Source organism: Lethenteron reissneri, chromosome 19 (assembly GCF_015708825.2).
Source record: "Lethenteron reissneri isolate LAM-NWPU_2019-01 chromosome 19, ASM1570882v1, whole genome shotgun sequence".
Classification (NCBI taxonomy): Eukaryota; Metazoa; Chordata; class Hyperoartia; order Petromyzontiformes; family Petromyzontidae; genus Lethenteron; species Lethenteron reissneri.
The window spans coordinates 6,843,214-6,863,661 of NC_083797.1; the positions used below are offsets into that span (position 1 = coordinate 6,843,214).

Genomic DNA, 20,448 nt, shown 5'->3' on the forward strand with positions numbered 1-20,448 from the left:
CCGAGGTGAAACTTTGAACACAGAGGCAAACGAAAGCGGGTTGGGGTGTTTTTGATAAAAATGAAGTTAATAATGATAAGCAACATACCAATATTCCTAATGTTGGATATGTTTTATTTTATCGGTGCATATTACCTGTTACAAAGGACATTGATGAAGAAGATTAAACAACTGCAAGAGGATAGAATAGATCACATGTAGAGCTTATAACGTATTCACTGCATCCCAAATGGTTATTTGGCAAAAAATAAAGACCTCGACATGTGTATCCAATTTTAAATTATGTTGAACTTCTTTCACACCATACGTAGCAAACCCTGCTAATCTTTGGTGCGGGGGAAGGACAACAAACTAAACACACGCGCAAAAAAAATCCGTTTTAAAGAAATGAATAGACGCTTCTGGGAAGTACAAATACATGTTTGATGTTACGTGTCATACTGGTGGCATTTCATTGAATCACACTGATTCAATGAAATGGCACTGTCTGTTTGGGGTTGGATATAGAAGGGAGCAACTCCATTCCCAAAGTAACGTTAAGTAAGATACAAATAATTTTGTTGTTTTACACAACACCAAGGCACTACATATGTTGGTGTCGAATGAATAACTCAACAGTATACTGTATATCTAAATATGGATACTTTATATATGTACCGTATTTATATTATCATAAGTATATATGGGTACATCAGAGTCGATTGGCAGCTCATGTGTTGGTGGAGTAAAGTGTGTGTACTCCCAACTCTTCGAAGACAGATGGCCAGCATGAAAGAGTAGGCCAAATACCCTTGAGAGAGCCACTCTAGGTCACGATGTAGCGAAGCAAGCTAGATATGTCTCTATCTCGTGGAGGCCTCTCTTCCAGCGATGGAGTGAGCCAGTTAACGCGGGGCTGGCACCTTTAAAAATAAAACGTACAACTTAACATTTTAAGCGGTGTTTATTCACATGGACATGCTTATTGGAACACAACTTGTAAAAAAAAAAACTTTCGTACAAAAACTGCAGGAGCGCAATAAAAATGTGTACATATTCATGTGGCGATAATATGCAAGTATGCTTCACCCTAGACACGCTATGCAACTATGCCGATGAAACCGTTCACTTTTACAAAACTAAAAACTTTGTAAAATATATGCATTTCATACCACTTGCAAAGTAGAGATAAAGCGTATGGATACATATTACGGTGTTGTGCTGGCATTAGAAGACATGGTGTCGGTGATGATGGCGATGATGCATTATGTAAATGCCTTAACATATGATGAAATGCACTGCAAAAATGTAATGTATAAAACACTGCTAATGTTTATAGACAGCCATAGCTTAATTTGATTCCAGGATTTGCTTTTGGCTACAGAAGTAAGTAAACATGAAAGGGTAAATATAGGACTTGTAATGGTTTATTGAGCAAATGATCTAAACTTTATGGATGTTTGTTGGAATATAAGCTAAATATTCATAAAGATATCTGATGATGCTGGTTGTGACTATCAGCGAAACGTTGTACCCATTTGTTAAATGCTCTCCAACACACCGGTGTGCTTACGCAGTAATAAACAATGCAATGTTAACGTTTCATTGATATCTTTATTAAATGGCAGTCGGGTGGAGGAGGGTCTACGACATACATTTATTTTTCGATATCGTACTCATAAACCAATTATGAATCAGTATTAGTCGCGAAAGCCTACGTGTTAGATATGAACACAGAATAAGTAAACAAATTCCATGTGTTAAGGGTATTAATAATGAAAATCCACGAAATTACGTGAAATATTTCCCCATGGCTATTTTCCATAGTTTTACACTGTGTTAGTTATCATTTTGTTATAAAAAAACGACGTTATTTGGCCAAATCTGAAGGTATATATTAACTATTATTTCATAATGTTTTTTTTTATTTTTTCCATCATAACGTACATTTGACAAAATCCTGCCCTCAATGTAGCCTCATACGGTGGCTAAACCATACCCACCCAGGCTCTAAACCAGAGGTCGCAACCGGGTACCCGATACCCGTACCCTACCCGATACCCGGCTACCCGTACCCGGCCGGGTACGGGTACCCGTTTGCGACCCTGGTGCGGCCGGGTACGGGTAGGCCGTGAGTCACTGGTGAGTAACCGTTTGTCAATCATTTCCCAACGTCTTGTCTCTTCTCACAATTCAAGTTCCTAGAATCAACCCACCCGCGCCTGCAACATGGCTTCATCCCAGAGGTCGCAATCAGGTACCAGATACCCGTACCCTACCCGTACCCGGCCGGGTACGGGTAGGGTACGGGTACGGCCGGGTACGGGTACCCGTTTGCGACCCTGATGCGGCCGGGTACAGGTACGGGTAAGGAATCAAAACCCGTTTGCGACATCTGCTCTAAACACGGCACAAGAGCTCTCTCTGGTGTCCGCATAACAGCACTGACTTCCTTAATATGTTCGCTTGCCAATTCGATTATGTCCAATACGATATCTCTATTGTACAGAAGTTGCAAGAGGGCATTATGGTAACGTTTATTTAACTAATTTGGAAAGATAAAATGGTCGGTTTAAAGGTGATTTGAAGCCTTACTGAAATGCGTAATGCTTTGTTTTGTCACACTCTTGACAAAATTGACCTTACTCTGTTAAAATCTTCATAAATAAACGATACACGGACTTTTAACTCTAAATATGGTACGTGTTTCCCACAGCAAAAATGTCCCTAAGTTTATTTAAATCTTCATCGTCGATTGTTTCATAATCGTGTATGTCTTCGTCTTCGTCTTCCAAAAGTGTAACTGCAATGACACGTGAACCAATTGTTAGACATGCAACACTCTCATCTGTGGCTTAAGTCGGGTCCACGCATAACCATCAGTTATGCAACCAGATCGCTCTCAAAATGACGCCAATTACTCTGCTGCAACAGCTTTGTCCACATGTCCACATCTGCGCGAAAAGTGTTGAAAAACACTTTTGTTGTGTAGGCTAGGCGTAGTCACAAACCACACCTCTCCATAACAAAGGCTCAGTCTTTTGTTATGCAGTCTATTCTTAGTCTTAAGCCTCACCTTACCATATTAATAAAAAGTGTGCCGTATTTGGCCCTTCCCCTCTTCAACCATTATATATACGGAGTGGTAGCTCTTGTAATCTCTCATTTACTTGATACAGCTGTCGTGGCTGTGACGGTTCCACCTGAAGACGGAAGCTTGTGTTGCCTCCGAAACGTCGTGATTTTTTTATTTATTTTACTTTTATTAATTTTAATTTATTACCTACGTGACTTTACAGAACAAACCTAAGAATATGAATCCTTGCAGTCACGAAAGCTTCAAATCTAGAATTGTTGGAAAACAGGTGGTCTGCGCATAGCTAATGTGTCTGAACATGTCCCTTTAGAGCATCGCCCTGCCCCTTATCTGGTTAGCTCCACCACCCCATCACCCAAGTTAGAATTTTAACAACCAATCATGTTTAACACGTAGGCTTTCTTCACCACTATATTATCCATAAGAGATTTTTTTGGGGGTTGATCGTGTAAATATGTGTCGTTAAAACCGCCAACTACCCGACACAGCCAATTAGTCACTGTTTTTCACGCAAACAAAACAAGCCAATTCATTACTAGTACTGTACACTGGTGTGTTGGAGAGTAAACCCACAATATTTACAATTGGAGTACAACGTTACCCCAGTAATTACAACTAGCATCATCAGGCAACAGCCAATGCTGGCTGATGCTAGTTATAATTATTGGCTATCGCCTGATAATTCTAGTTGTAATTACTGGCGAAACGTGGTATTTAAATTGTAAATCTTGTGGGTTTACTCTCCAACACACCGGTATCCAGTACTAGCAACGAATTGGCACATTTGGTTTAGGTGACAGACCTTACTAATTGGCTGTGTTGGGTGGTGGTGGGTTTAACGACACATTTACATGCACGCGATCTAACCATCCCAACCTACAAACAACTCTTATGAACCAATCATGTTTGTCCAGGTGATGAACTAAGTTACCACATCTTCTTGGTTCTTTCGGTAAAGTCAGGTAGAAGGCAAATAATAAAATAATAAAAATAAAACATAATAAAATAATAAAACTAAAACATAATAAAATAATAAAAATAAAACATAATAAAATAATTTTAACGACGTTTTGGTCACAACGCAAGCAGCCGTCCTCAGGTGAAGACCAGGTCTGTCGGGGAGACATCGTTGTGGCCGAAACGTCGTGAGAATTATTTTATAATGTTTTAGTTTTATTATTTTATTATTTCCATTCTACGTGACTTTACCGAAAGAACCAAGAAGATGAATCCCTGCAGTCACGAAAGCTTTAAATCGAAATTTAAGTTACCACACATTGCTGAGCAGATTGCTTGCGAGTAGAGTTTAGTTTATTAGTCCAGGATGAATCTCATTTGCAAGAGTAACCGGGGGAATGAGTCTGCCAGCAGGGGGGCAATGATTGCTATGTATAGTCCAAACTACGACGTCAGAGACACCAGCCTATGACATTAGAGGACCTTCATGGTCCACTTTGAAGCAGACGGCATGTACAATTATAATGGTTACTACACCCGCTGAATGCGCTGCTGCTAGGCCTCGTCCCTGTTTTCCCCTATTATTATATTTTCGTACTAGTAAAGGAGGTCTACTGATGTAGATGCTCACCACGAGCCCTCATTACTTTGATAGTGCATTGTCTTTGAGCTGTACGCCTTTTGGCGTCATCTGGTCTAGCACCAATTGGGTCGAGGCTCAAAAGAAAGCCGTCCCTTGGTGTGGACCAATCAGTTTCAAGGACAATGCATTATATATTATTAGAGTGTGTTTTTTGCATTTTGACCACTAGTATTGTGGTTAATGCAAACATGATTCCTTGTAAAAAGGTTTCAGTTTTGTTGCCAGAAAAAAGGGGAAAAACCCTATTCTTATAGGGTTCTCAACTGTTCGATAATGGCACCAGCGATGTCCACATTAAACTGATTCCATTGCATGCAACCAAGGTGTGTAATGGGTCATTCAGGGGTGGATGCGCCCTTAGAAAGAAACCATTTTAGATTGAGAATTGTCTGTGTGGTTTTGTGTAATAAAGTAGCAGGATATTATTATTATCATTGCACATTGGAATGAGAACGTGTAACCAACGTTGAAAAGTGTTTTGGGCAAACCAAGGGGAGCCTGTAAGATATTACCTGCCAATGTTCTGTGGGTGGACTCTTGAAAATCTGTTTTCTGGTCGGTTGGTATTCCTGCTCCCACTTTCTTGGGAGTACTCTGCACGTGCAATGAAGTTATGCAGCGAGATAAAATGATTTCAACACTGTACATACATACACGGATGATATAAAATATTTGCTCAGACACTTGCACGCGAACATGCCGTGGTGTGGACGAGGGGATTTCTAACCTGGCATTTCTGTTTTGGTGGCTTCACGGACGGTTTCCTGCAGGGGATGGGCGGAGGCCGATCGATCATCCTGGTGCCTTCGTATGTCAGGAGGCTATTGTAGCTCTGGGAGGACAGCCTCTCCACGTTGACCACATCCTCAACGAGCACAGTTGCTGCGGTATCGGGCCCCCTGTACGAATGCATGCGGACCGCCATGGACACGCGATCGATTGGGATTTCGAAAGGACTGTGCATGGCATGATCTGGCCCGTTGGTTATACTTGCAACCAGGCAGCGGTCCATCACTTCATTCTCAAGCACCAGGGATCCCTGTATGGACACCAAGGGGTCACCAGGCATCCCATCTCCAGTGACAAGCTGCAAGGCATAAAGATAAAATGTTAGGTGGGCATTTAATACTTGTAATATTTTTAACACCAGTTTCAGTCTTACATTTTCTTAGTAATACAGTATATAAAACATCTGGAAATATGCAGGATGTCTATAAAGGTATAATCCATTTATGCAGAATTTGAAATAACAGAAAAGTTTGATAAAACTTAAAATATACACACTCGGTAGCGTGTGTTTCCTGTGGCGTTGGTAACATTGCACTGATATTTGAGAGTACCAGGTGTTGACTAACATTTCAGGTATCGTTGTTTACAATGTTTATGTTACGTGCCGTTGAAAATCGCTCAGGCCCTTTGGTTTACGATGTAAATATATGAGCACCATGTTTACATGTTCAAACTGCCGTGTTATTTAAATGATTTAATAATGGATGACACCTGTTTCGTGTTTCTGTATATAATGTACATAGCACATTTTGTACAATAAAAAAGGTTTGCAAAATCAGTAGAATATGCAATCAGTACTTAGCCCGGACCTGTGAACTTCACAGCAGCCAATAAACAAAAAGTGCCATTTTGTTACTCAACAAATATAATAACCTTAATATTGACACATGTAACACAAATGACACCTGTGCACCACATTGCATTGGTTCTTTTTTACATTGTGGGTTTTTGCAGATTCGGAGAACAATGATTATTTTTATGCAATTATTGTTCTTAACACAAAGGATCCCTTCTAGATTTGAAGCTTTCGTGACTGCAATGATTCATATTCTTAGGTTTTTCGGTAAAGTCACGTAGGTAAAAACATTAAAAAGTAAAATAAAATAAAAATCACGACGTTTCGGAGGCAACGAAAGCTTGTGTTGCCTCCGAAACGTCGTGATTTTTATTTTATTTTACTTTTTAATGTTTTACCTACGTGACTTTACCGAAAAAACCTAAGAATACAAAGGATCCCCCCCCCCCCCCCCCACATACTGTAGGTCCTTAACACTTTGTTAGGGAAAGCGCTGTAAGCGAGCACCAAATAAGGGGCCGTCCATAAATGACGTCACACGATTTTGGACGATTTTGACCCCCCCCCCCCCGTCGTCACACGGCGGCACAAAAAATCAGACCCCCCCTCAACTATGACGTCACAAAGCTCTGCCCCCCCCCCCCAAAATAAAACATGGTTCAAATCGCTTTAAACTATTGTCATTGTAGTGCGTATTTAATGTGGCGCTGCACTCTGTTGTAGGATAAAACATTTATAAAAAAAAGTCTATTTAATTAAGTAGAACGTGTTGTCTCTGTTTATTTAAAGTTGCGCATTTTGATGTGACATCACATTTCTCAACCCCCCCCCTCCCCCCTCGTCACACATCGTCACAAATGTCTGACCCCCTCCCCACCCAGGTGCGTGACGTCATTTATGGACGGCCCCTAAGGCCTTCAACGGCACATCAGAAGGTGGTGTGGTCAGTACCAAGCCCCAGCCGATTGTCTTCTCAGTGCTGATGTTTACACATCGCATTATGGAACTTACAAAAAAAAAAATTTTATTGAACATCATGGAACTTATTTAAGCTTGAGACGAGCTGTTTGCCCCAGAGGCCCAGGACCAGTTGAAGTATTCGCTACTGATTGGTGGCCTTGAACGAGAATCGAAGTCAACATGTGTGTGACACTGAAATACACTCGCACACTTAATTCTGCGGTTACCTTAACCTCGCAGGGGAGGCCAGCCATCTGCACAATCTGGTTGATCGGCATTGGTTCTATTTTCTGCTGCACGATTTCCAAGAAGCCAGCATTGGAATAGTCAGCCAGGTGCACGGTCGTGTTGTCCAGGAGACGCTCCACCTTTAAGACCTTGATCTCCCGGCTGCCGATTCGTTTTGTGATGCATTGCAGTGCTTCGAAACGATCTCCAATGTCGATGGACGCTATTTCCGAGTTGTCTGATTCCCAGGATTGTGTGGCCATGAACTGCATGTTTTTCATTGCCGCGTCCTCCATGTTAATTTCATATAGGCAGGCAAACTTCTGTGGCAGACAGCGAAAGTGCCCCTTGTATTCAGGAGGAATGAGAAAATGCTGGTTTTTCTGCGAGTGTTTTTTTACCTCTTGTCCCTTCACGTTGACTGTGTGCGTGGCCATGTACTTGCTGGTGACGCGGGCGGCATGCATCCTCAATTGTGTACCAACTTCGCATGCGACGTAGCCTTGCCGGAAAGACAAGTTGCTACTGCAGCTCTCGCACACCTCCACTAGCAGTGGAAATTCTTCTGCCATTGCGTAAACGTCGCTCAGCGAGTAGAAAGGCATGTCCATCTTAAAGTCTCGTTGACACATGTCTGTTATATCTTTTATCTCCACGTCCAGGTTCGAGAGAAACTTGAACTTCCTACCTGTCTCTGAAAGATTCGAAGAAGAAAAAATATATGCGCATGCACGTTTACTGTATTTGTAATAATACTCAGTGCATATCGTAATTTAAATATAATCTGGTATGTGTGATCATATGTGATGCTCTTTTGTAGCAATCATCACGAGCAGCATAATCGGGGCCGGATTAGTGCTGGGGCTTCTGGAGTTGCAGCTTGGGGCTTAAGATTGTTAAGGGCAACAACAAATGCATACAGCTTCATGATAGTTGAAATGCAATCCGATAGCACGATGATAAATCCTATATATAATTTGGTAATTATAATCAATTCATCACTGTCTTCTTGGTTCTTTCGGTAAAGTCACGTAGAAGGGAAATAATAAAATAATAAAAATAAAACATTAAAAAATACAATTCTAATAAAATACAATTATCACGACGTGAAGAACAGGTCTGTCGGAAATACGCTGTCTTTCCGACAGACCTGTTCTTCACCTGAGGACGGCTGCTTGCGTTGTGGCCGAAACGTCGTGAGAATTGTATTGTATTTTATTTTTATTATTTTATTATTTCCCTTCTACGTGACTTTACCGAAAGAACCAAGAAGATGAATCCCTGCAGTCACGAAAGCTTTAAATCGAAATTTTATTCATCACTGTTTATTACTCACAGTAATGTGCCAAAAATAAACTGTGTTCGAGGTTCCGCTGATAGTTACAACCATCAAGCAGTTGCCAGAAATGTGGAAAAGGTTTCCAGTCTAGGGCCTTCTTAAATCGGTCGAGCGAGGCCATCAGTGGCCCACATGGGAGCAAGAAGTGGCAGGAAGTGATATGAAGAGATTAATGGCTTTGCATTAATTATATTTTAGCTTACAATAAATAATGTTAATATGTCAATACAAAGGCAGAAATATGATTAAACAACTTAGTCATCGTTACTAAACTATTTTAACTAAAATATTTTATTTTATCAGGTAGGGCCCATTGAACTATATCGCTCTTTTTTTTAGAGGACCTGCCCACAAATGATAGCTCAACGAAGTGGCTCATCACGTGGGAATTTATAGCAGCCAAATACTCTAAAACACATGTTGATTCTAAATGTGGAGGGAAAAACCAGAGGACCCGGAGAAAAGTCCACGTGACCACAGGGAGAGCATGCAAACTCTAAATATTCAGGCGTCAGGGTTGGGATCGAACCCACGACTTTCTGCATACCAGGCGAGGTAGTTAACATGTCATAGATAGTGATAATAGATGGTTATATTAGACTGTAATAAAGTACATGATATGTTAATACGAGGTACACATATCTTCTTGGTTCTTTCGGTAAAGTCACGTAGAATGAAAATAATAAAATAATAAAAATAAAACATAATAAAATAATTCTCACGACGTTTCGGCCACAACGCAAGCAGCCATTGTACGTGACTTTACCGAAAGAACCAAGAAGATGAATTCCTGCAGTCACGAAAGCTTTAAATTGAGGTACACATATTTAAGTGGGTATATGTGTTAGTCAATAGTTAATTCCATGCAATATTAGTAATGTTATAATAGCGCTGTGTTAGTTTAAATGTAAATACACTTTTAACGTGAATTGAAACTACTTTGAGCAGTGCATGTCTGACCTGCTGGGGACTGAGATACAGGCACATATGTGAAACTGTTGGATATGTGAACATCTATCGGTTACTGGAACAAAATTAAGTGCAAACTGCTCTAAACATATGCAAGATGACGGTGTAGAAATGAGTTACACCGTGCACAAATAATGCATTGAGTGTGGATGGTTAACTGATCAAGGCGGATATCTGACGGTAAGATATACGTTGCAATTCAATGGACAAAGGCTCGACTATTCAGTTGTCTTGTTTGATAGTTAATGTCTTCAGAACAAACTTACCCTGCAAAACCCCTTTGACAGTGTAGACTGGGTTTAGCAAAATGATGTTTTCAAAGTCCATTGGAAGTCCTGGAATTGGGGGTTCCGTGCTATACGGATCATAACGGACAATGACCCTGCTCAGCTTCTGCTGAATCGCCTCTTGTAGGGTCATTTTCTTCATTTGACTGAAACTATTTGGGGGACCCATGTGGTGTGCAGACTGATGAATAAAACAACAAACACACACACACACCGCTTCTCATCATGTGGGCATCTTATAAACAATAAAAGTTCATGCTTAGGAAGTAGACCATTACATCCATTAAACCCTGAACTGCATGCCAATTTGCAACTATCTAATGTTCACTTAGAGCCTGCGAAGTTGCAACTAACTGATGTACACTGCAGTCATTTCCATCTCGACGACTGAACATCACGTGATAGCTTAATCTGAACAGCAGAGGGCGATACAATCTAACAGGAAGTTTTAATATGATTCACAACAGAATACGTGTCATGTTGATTATTGACCAGGGGTCTGCTATCAAAACAACGAGAGACTTTTTTTTAATTCGGTAAAAAATAAACGGAACGCAATGTGAACACGAGACGGTGGCTCCTTCATACAGAGCCGCATGTAGCTCCCGGAGCCGCAGGATGCCGATCCCCCCCCCGGTTAAGAGAGACACTGGCATCTGATTGACATATGAACACATTCCTGCGGAGGGAGCTGGTAGGAACGTTAGGTTGCTTGGTCAATGGCCAGGGTCAACGGCGGCGTGGTGTATTCCGCAAATATGCCCGACTGTGAGTGCGAGGGCGGGCACAAGCCGGCGTGAGTAGGTTAAACGTTGAGTTTTATAAGGGCACCACGGGGTGATCAACCCCTCCCCACCGAGCTACACCCCTCCCACCCCACCCAGCCCCTCCCCACCCTCCACACCCTCCACACCCAGCCCCTCCCTGCACGACGGACGGACACAATAATCCCCTGTGGGCTGGTGTAACCAGGAGGTTCCTACCAATATAAACAGCCCATAGGGCGGTCATTTGGCAGAGAGTAAAGTTGTCAGCCGATCAAAGGATCAAATATGATACCGATAGCAGAATTACATTCTAGCAGCATCTGCTAAAAAGGAACTGTTGGAGACCTGCTGTGTCAGCGAGAGGCTGTCAACTCTAACCGCAATGAAAAGTACGTTCCCAGAGTGAGAAATGGATATATAGTGCTTGTAAAACCACATGCAACGTGCAAGCACATCGTTGTCAATCCACTGCTGGGGTTGAGGGTCTTTCAACAATGTTGGCAGCCATAAGGGATAGTTGACCGTACTTCACCGCTGCGGTCGGTGCGTGTCGGTGAAGGTAGGTGGCATGTAGAACAACAGCGGACTTCGCCGTCCATAAATGAGGTCAAGTGATTTTGGACGATTTTTGACCCCACCCCCATCGTCACACGGCGTCACAAAAAGTCAGACCCCCCCTCAAATATGACGTCACAAAGCTCTGCCCCCCCCCCCCCCCAAAAAAAAATAAAACATGCTTCAAATCGCTTTAAACTATTGTCATTGTAGTGCGTATTTAATGTGGTGCTGCACTCTGATGTTGTAGGAGAAAACATTTATGAAAAAGTCTATTTAATTAAGTAGAACGTGTTGTCTGTATTTATTTAAAGTTGCGCATTTTGATGTGACGTCACATTTCTCAACCCCCCCCCCTCGTCACACATCGTCACAAATGTCTGACCCCCCCCCCCCTGGTGCGTGACGTCATTTATGGACGGCCCCACAAATGCTGACTACACCTAACTTATGCTTACAGTGGTTGTCCGTCCAAGCACTATTCAGGCTCTGGCCTGCTTAGCTTACGAGCTCTTACTAGATCGAGCTCAATGCAGGTGATTTGGTCGTGTAACATGCAAATGTGTTTTTTCATCAAATACATCTTACCACCGTGTTGTACTAATTATGCGCACATGCATGTCCTTTTCCTCCACAGCAGAGCAAAGTAATCAAAAAAACAAGTTCAATGGGCACGATATCAGCCAAAATGAAGGCCGTTTGCTGGCGATTAGCCATGAAAGTAGAAAGACAGAAGTTGTATTAAGTGGCCAGGAATCTGTTTCCAGTGAATTTGAATATTGATACCATTGCCTTACACGTTGTGCATAGCTCTTAATTGTGTTTGGCAGACAATGCAAGAGGCAGGGTTTTTACTTACTCTGGCTTCATGATCATCAGGGGCACGCTCAAATGATCCTTTGGGAAGAAATGAAAATGCGTTGTAAAATAGGAAAATACTTTAAAATATGTTTTGGCACACTTTTCCCTATTCTGTAAGTGATAATGTATAATTTTCAGTTTGATTGTTGTGATTCACACACTTGTGCTGCTGATCACATCTTATTTGGCCACTTTTTAATTCAGCTCCCGGAAGTATTTTCTGTTGTTTCTACACGGTGTTCGGGAAATAACGTCCGAATTTTGTTTTTAGTTCTTTCTTCTTTTGTATGGTGGTTGATGTAGATGCGGAGCAACGACTACAATTTCTCATGCAGGCGGTTAAGCCAGCCAACGAAGTGGATTCAGTTTCCAGTAAAAGGTCATACTATGCAGAAAACCTACACCGCACTTTTTGAAATATCTACTTACGACATGTAGACATTTGATAGTCTTATTAAATGTGTAACGCAGCTCTACACTCATACATCAGGCATTCATTAGTTTAACTATTTTTATTTTACGAGCAAAGGCCCACTGACCTACCTAGATATTTTTCAGAAGCAACCTGATCACGAATGATAGCTCAACGAAGTGGCTTATCATGTGGACATTTATAGCAGCCAAATACTCGAAACGCATGTTTCTAAATGTGGAGGAAAACAACCAGAGGACCCGGAGAAAAATCCACATGACCACAGGGAGCGAAACATGCAAACTCCAAATTTCCAGGCATCAGGGTCGGGATCGAACCCACGATCTCCTTTATACCAGGCGAGGTAGTTAAAAGGAGGCAAACGGTTTTAAAAATAGAGATGTGGGTTCTAACCAAAGATGCAGGCTTGTCATTTTTGGTGATGTACCTAACTTTCCAGTGTAGTTTGGAGAATTTCCCCAATAAGCAAATGACCACAAAGCCGTGAATAATTGAATTACACTGTGTGTAATTGTGTGTAATTCAATTATTCAGTCGAGACTGCCGTGCCATATTTTTATGGGAGTGAGAAAATGTAGACCTCAGTCCTTTGTTTCAGCCCACCGTCCCCCAACACGCGCTTTCCAATTCTCATGCACATAGGCGTCCATGCAAATGTAAGTGATGAAATGCACGTCACAATCATCTGTTTATTGGTTGACTGAGAAAATACAATCTGCGTCTAACCTTTCGGGCTCGTAATTTAACAAATCACTAAGAGTTGTAATGATTCACCACGGATGGTGATTTGATGAATTGTCAGGATTCACAGTTATGGTTAAATAAAACATATATTTGTTTTGCATTGTGGTGAATGTATTAGGAACTGTTGGGGTCACATTGACCCATTCCATACAAAATATACAAATGCATAGATTCGTTCAGGAACAATTCTCAGCATTATTTCAGCTTAATAATCGATTTTAATCAATGGATGAATGCATCATTACACCTCCAATGTTATATAAGCATTTATATCAATACTCACGAAATTCAATAGTTAGTGATCTCCAGATAGAGATTGTTTTAATGTATCTGTGGCTGTTGCTGATGGAATTTCATAATTGTAAACTGTTATTGAATTATTATGGAAGATAAATGCGATTCACTCCTAATGTTTGAAATTAGATTTTGCCTTGTAAAGAAATATACAGTTTACGTTTAGCACACGTTTGTTATAGATATGGGGTGAAGCGGTGGTACAATCATTCATGAACTGAACTATGAACCTGACCACCTGAGTTCATTTCTGGCCGTGGCTGATATCAACGACGAGTGGCATCTAAAGCACTCCAGGGCCCTCGTCACAGACACGTGCTGGCCAACGTGGCGAAGTACGATCAAACAATTATCATGCCTAACCGAGCACGGAGAGGCCTTTATCCTCCAGTTAATTTGCAAAGAACTGCACATTTACATTGCGGATGCATTTGCCTAATCGTAAGGAATGAGAGGGGCAGTCAGTACAAACAATGTTGTCCCCTTATTAATTGTCAGTCCCTGTTGTATAATTCCATGACGTAGGCACATTCAGGTCTAATTCTGCATTTCAAAACGATCAATGAACACGTGTTGAGCAGTTGCGAGTTGTCTTTTTTTCACAGCAGCACAAAACGCGGCCCTCCGTCGCATTGGCTCACCGCTGTAGCTTGCAGGGATCTTCACCTCTGAGTTTGGGATCACTCTCATATTGCAGTCGCACAATGTGGCCAAAACTCTCAATAACGAGATGCCTGTGATCTTTATGATATCTCCTGTGGAGAGTGTACCAGCCGTTGCCGAAAAGTCATAGAGAGAGCCTGTGGATAGGAAGGAAATGACACGCGTATGCTTTTTGCAAATACCACAGCACCTACCATTTCCATTTGTGATGAAGATACATCACGAAACCTCCTTACCTTCCTGCAGTATTCTGTTGTCCGTGTCATTTGTTCATGTTCCAGTCAAAGTGATTTATTGCTGAGCATTGAACCAGTGTTGGCAATTCCACATTCCTATGGTGAGGAGGGAGTCTCGCCATTGGACAGCCGCTGTTGGATTTCCCCACAAAGTGGTACTTGCATTTACGACGCCAGAGAGATGATGGGCTCAGTCACCCCCGCCTCCACACTCCCCCCCCAACCAAGATTTGAAATCAAAACCTTCGTGTTGTGAGCCGTTCGCTGTCACGCTGAGTCACCTGTGCGAGTTTATGCTTCATTATAAGTATTGTTACAGTATTGTCAAACAAAAAGTTAGAGCGTTGTCGTTAATTATTGTTTATTGTGAAATGTTCCCTTCAGAAAGAATGTGTTGCATCCCAGTATAGTGTCTCGGTGGTTACTGCATTCAATACTATTGACACGACCGGATATTGCTATGCAAGTGAATACGTACCTTGCTGAGCTTTATATATTTATTTTGCCTGTTTGTTTATATAGGCTTCACGTAGTAATTTAAATAATGATTTTTTCAATTAGTCCAGAGCGAATACATTCAACCGATTAATGATGGTAACGCGTTAGGATTTCTTTCACAGCGAAAGGAAACTCCTATTCAAAAAACATGTTTTGCTAAAGATGTAAGACAACAGATACACCCGGCAGCGGAACATGTCAGTAGGAGGAATGTCGTGTACCCGATGAAATACAATATTATGAAGTAAAACACGTTACGCTGAAGCCGTGACTAGAGCCGGATTAAGCTAGTGCGGGGCCTGTAGCACATGTTATAAAGGGACCCTAATAAAAAAAAACATAAATATTAAAACACATACATTTTTTACTTGCATAGTAAAGTAATTGTATTGTTTCATTTGCTATACAGCCAGATTATACGACAAATGGCTAACCTTAAACACCCAGTCATTCATAAAAGTTGAAGGCGGTATAGTACTATAGCAACAGAGCAATTGCAAAATCACTGAACCGGAATTGATAGCTTGAAAGCATTTAGCGCGGGGCCCTTGAAAGTGTGGGGCCCGTAGCTACTACACATGTGTAGTAGCTACTACTAGATGTGTAGTAGCTACTACTAGATGTGTAGTAGCTACTACTACATGTGTAGTAGCTACTACTAGATGTGTAGTAGCTACTACTACACGTGTAGTAGCTACTACTAGATGTGTAGTAGCTACTACTAGACGTGTAGTAGCTACTACTAGATGTGTAGTAGCTACTACTAGATGTGTAGTAGCTACTACTACATGTGTAGTAGCTACTACTAGATGTGTAGTAGCTACTACTACACGTGTAGTAGCTACTACTAGATGTGTAGTAGCTACTACTACACGTGTAGTAGCTACTACTAGATGTGTAGTAGCTACTACTACATGGTAGTAGCTACTACTAGATGTGTAGTAGCTACTACTACACGTGTAGTAGCTACTACTAGATGTGTAGTAGCTACTACTACACGTGTAGTAGCTACTACTAGATGTGTAGTAGCTACTACTACATGTGTAGTAGCTACTACTAGATGTGTAGTAGCTACTACTACACGTGTAGTAGCTACTACTAGATGTGTAGTAGCTACTACTACACGTGTAGTAGCTACTACTAGATGTGTAGTAGCTACTACTACATGTGTAGTAGCTACTACTAGATGTGTAGTAGCTACTACTACACGTGTAGTAGCTACTACTAGATGTGTAGTAGCTACTACTACACGTGTAGTAGCTACTACTAGATGTGTAGTAGCTACTACTACATGTGTAGTAGCTACTACTAGATGTGTAGTAGCTACTACTACATGTGTAGTAGCCAGAGGTCGCAACCGGGTACCAGATACCCGTACCCTTCCCGATACCCGGCTACCCGTACCCGGCCGGGTACGGGTACCCGTTTGCGACCCTGGTGCGGCCGGGTACAGGTAGGCCGTGAGTCACTGGTCAGTAACCGTTTGTCACTCATTTCCCAACGTCTTGTCTCTTCTCACAATTCAAGTTCCTAGAATAAACCCACACGCACCTGCAACATGGCTTCATCCCAGAGGTCGCAATCGGGTACCCGATACCCGTACCCTACCCGTACCCGGCCGGGTATGGGTAGGGTACAGCCGGGTACAGGTACCCGTTTGCGACCCTGGTGCGGCCGGGTACGGGTAAGGAATCAAAACCCGTTTGCGACCTCTGGTAGTAGCTACTACATATGTAAATACTTTTGCTACGAGGAAAATCCGGCACTGGCCGTGACTCGTGTCATGTGCCAGTGTTGATGAATCAGAATGGTCAGTTAAAATTGTCCCTCTTCAGTGGGGCTTCCTGTTGCGAAATGCACAAATGTGAAATCATGTCAATGTGGTCACATTTTCATTTCAGTATTTTACCATAGTTTTATTTGTTTAAACCTGTGTACGTTTCACGAATGTGTTTAAAAAACACAAACAAACAATTTGAGTCTGCAACGAGCAGCATATTGTACAGTACACTCATGTAAGAACGCTAAAACAAGTTCAACATACGTGTATATATACTTGCCAACTTGTACCTTTTTGCATTCAGTTGTTTCAAATGTCAAGTAAAGTGTTCCTGTTTTCCAACTACAGAATTGAATACAAATCCTCCCCCCCCCCCCCATTACAAATACGTAGTCAAGCTGAAGATGGAATAACATTGTGTACTTATGAACTGAATTCGAATGCTATAACCTACGCACTTGTACTTGTGTGTGTATGGCGCGTAATTGTGGAAATTGTTTTAAAGTGTTAAGAATGTACGTTTCTTTTTAACTGAACGTCACAATACAGTACGTAGCATGTGTAATCATGAATTAGCCTATGTAAAAGACAGTTGTACTTTGCGCCAACTATCGAGTATAATTGTCTTTATACCAACTTGATTTGAAGCTGTAGTGACTGCAGGAATTACTCTTTGGTTCTTTCGGTAAAGTCACGTAGAAATAAAATAAATAATAGAATACGACGTTTCGATTGCAACACAAGCAACCGTCATCAGGTGTGATTGAATGCAAGCTCGGAGAGAGACACATATATAGAGAGAGAGACAACACAGACACGGAGACATACACATACACAGAGAGAGAGACACACAGAGAGAGAGAGACAAACAGAGAGAGACGCACACACAGACACACAGTCTCTCCCCCATATGTCTCTCTCTCTGTGTGTCTCTCTCTTTGTGTCTCTCACCCAAAAATATACAGGTTAAACAAAACCATCCCCATCCTACTAGGCAAAGCGCACTCAGGTATTAACTTATTTTTTCAGGATGAATAAAGTACTGCACGGCAGAGGTCGCAACCGGGTACCCGATACCCGTACCCTACCCGATACCCAGCTACCCATTTGCGATCCTGGTGCGGCCGGGTACAGGCACGGGTAGGTTGTGAGTCACTGGTGAGTAACTGTTTGTCACTCATTTCCCAACGTCTTGACTCTTCTCACAATTCAAGTTCCTAGAATCAACCCACCCGTGCCTGCAACATGGCTTCATCCCAGAGGTCGCAATCGGGTACCCGTACCCTACCCGATACCCAGCCGGGTACGGGTAGCCGGGTATCGGGTAGGGTACGCGTACCCGATTGCGACCCTGGTGCGGCCGGGTACAGGTAAGGAATCAAAACCCGTTTGCGACCTCTGCTGCACAGTAGTGATTTCAGTAATTTTATAACATGCTTTTCACAACCAATATAATTCACAATTCGTTTCTTTGAGATTATATCGTGTAGGTATGCCGAGATTTGATCAATTTTGGCAAAATTTTGCTTGCGTTTTAATATTCCGTTCTGAAAAACCAAAGCGATTGTCACGTTTGCCCACGTGACAACTTGATTTGATCGTCTCTGTTGGGTGGTGGATGGCGAAAGTAAAAAAACCACGTTATACATACACGATCGAACCCAAAGGAAACATTATGGACGCTTTTTGGAAGCTTCGAATTGGTTGTCTTGTGGAGTGAGCTAGAAACCTCATTAAACCGTTTCGACATTAAAACGCCCATGGCACCAATGCTCCATCAAATTAACAAAAGCCCGTAGGATAACCTAACACACTTTAGCCTTGCAATTATAAATATATAAATACAGTCCGTTCTCCTATAATGCGAATTGGACATCCTGCGATTAATGTGTAAAGGAACACATTTTTTAAAACGTGGATTCTAATAGGATATAACGCGATTGAGCGAACAGAACTACGTCGCACGAGTCGGAATAAGCGGTTGTACGGCTGCCTCGGCGTAGCATTGAAGATGGTGGGATGCTGCTGGATGTTTTTTAGATGCTACCCACGCGCATCAGTCTGTGTTGAGCCTGCGTACGCATGTCATGTGTTATCTCGGACTGTGCTTTTCCCGATATTATACTTTTTTTATTATTATAACGAAAATGTTTTTTATAACGCGGTGTTGTTCAGGAACGCAACTGCCGCGTTATAGGGGAACACTTAATTGACCTTAGATTCTTGTTTTAACAAATCAACTTTTCAATGTGACATTTCGATATTACAAGACCAGCCGTGTAATGAAAATATACTCTTACAATGTCACATTTAGGTATTGACAACATTCTCAACCGGATAATCAGGTTATAACTTTATTAACATTACAGCTAGATGCAAGGGTGGTAAAAAGCACGTTATACACACACGCACCTGCTGTGGTGACATTCCACACATTTACTGGTGGACTTTGACTTATCTAGTGTACTTAACATCGTGGGCTGTTTTTGTAATACCAGCACAATACAGCATGTCACATCCCTACAGGTTTAATTCCATATTCCGTGTCTCTCAAGAAAGAGCTGTGATCACGGAAACATGTCAGGTTTTATTTTGAAATAAACGTCTAGTGAGCACGCTCCATTCTATTCGTGTCATGATAAGTTTAACTTCTCCCATGTTACGGAGCGAATGCAAGAAGTGGCTTGCAGGCTGATAAATACAAAAAAAAGGCATAAAAACCTTCATACAGAATCGACGTAGCGTTTGTGAAAGCATTGTATTGAAGTTGGCAGAATACATTGTAGGTGAATTTGTACGACTCACCAAACAGGCACAACATTTAGCTGTCAAGTCGGTGTTTCATAAGCGTGCACGTCCCGACATCTGTACCACAGTCGATTAGTAACAAAGCGAACGCGTGTAAGATTAAACGATACGTATTTACCTTCATCATAAACTCCTTCCGTGACCTCAATAATTCGGGGAAGATGAGCTGGGTTCAAATGATTGATGTAATTCTCCAGAGAAATGCTTGAGTCCTGACTGTCCATGGCCATGGTCGAGTCTATTCTGTGTCGAATTCCACGGTTACACTGGTGTGGTCGTGCCTCTGTTATTGACGACCAGGGTTCAAAGTGCGACCGAGCCAGAAGTGGGTGCTCGTAAATGATAAGCAACGAAAGCAGAAGTTAATAAAAAACTGCAAGCCAAATCTCAATGCATTTGTGCTGTTGCTGCGCGATATGTTAATTTGTGTGCCCATATACGTCGACTAATACATGGAATGCTGACGTAAGAAAGTAAAACGTCGTATTTGTTTTACTTGTTGGGAGAGAAATTCGTGGAATAATACATTTACAAATCGCATGCAACAATATGAAATGTATGAATTGCTCCGGAATCTATAAAACGTGACATCCACGGTGGGCGCCCATCCAATTGCTATTCAAATTCAATGTTGCTCTATTTCCCAGAACTGACGTAATCGGGTGCATTCCGGATTATTTCTTCAAATATGGTAATACCGTGCTCAATGCGTGTTTACGCAACGCGTTTTCGTTATAACGCGAAACGCGCCAAGGTGGCGAGATG

General features: G+C 41.8%; 1 protein-coding gene across 2 annotated transcripts; it reads right to left on the bottom strand.

Annotated features, from left to right (window-relative positions):
• Positions 1-928: 928 nt before the first annotated feature.
• On the bottom strand, positions 929-20,182 carry LOC133344215 (protein THEMIS-like). Of its 2 annotated transcripts, XM_061554265.1 has the most exons (9): positions 19,802-19,905; positions 14,598-14,729; positions 14,340-14,498; positions 12,226-12,263; positions 10,024-10,225; positions 7,449-8,143; positions 5,404-5,763; positions 5,189-5,270; positions 929-2,782 (listed from the first exon to the last, which is right to left on the bottom strand). In XM_061554265.1, the coding sequence occupies exons 3-9, from the start codon at positions 14,386-14,388 to the stop codon at positions 2,670-2,672; spliced, it is 1,539 nt and encodes a 512-aa protein (XP_061410249.1). In that variant the 5' UTR covers positions 14,389-14,498; positions 14,598-14,729; positions 19,802-19,905; the 3' UTR covers positions 929-2,669. The 2 variants fall into 2 exon arrangements, with proteins under 2 accessions (XP_061410249.1, XP_061410248.1); XM_061554264.1 differs by lacking the exon at positions 14,598-14,729 and having other exon boundaries at positions 19,802-20,182.
• Between the last annotated feature and the right edge of the window lie 266 nt (positions 20,183-20,448).

What these genes read in the sequence shown, in the direction of transcription:
- LOC133344215 (XM_061554264.1), bottom strand. Translation starts at nt 19,913, where the DNA reads ATGGCCATGGACAGTCAGGACTCAAGCATTTCTCTGGAGAATTACATC. An exon ending in GGAAGGAGTTTATGATGAAG is followed by an intron (nt 14,499 to 19,801) that starts GTAAATACGTAT and finishes TCCTATCCACAG; the next exon opens with GCTCTCTCTATGACTTTTCG. An exon ending in CACCCACAGAACATTGGCAG is followed by an intron (nt 2,783 to 5,188) that starts GTAATATCTTAC and finishes GTGTCATTGCAG; the next exon opens with TTACACTTTTGGAAGACGAA.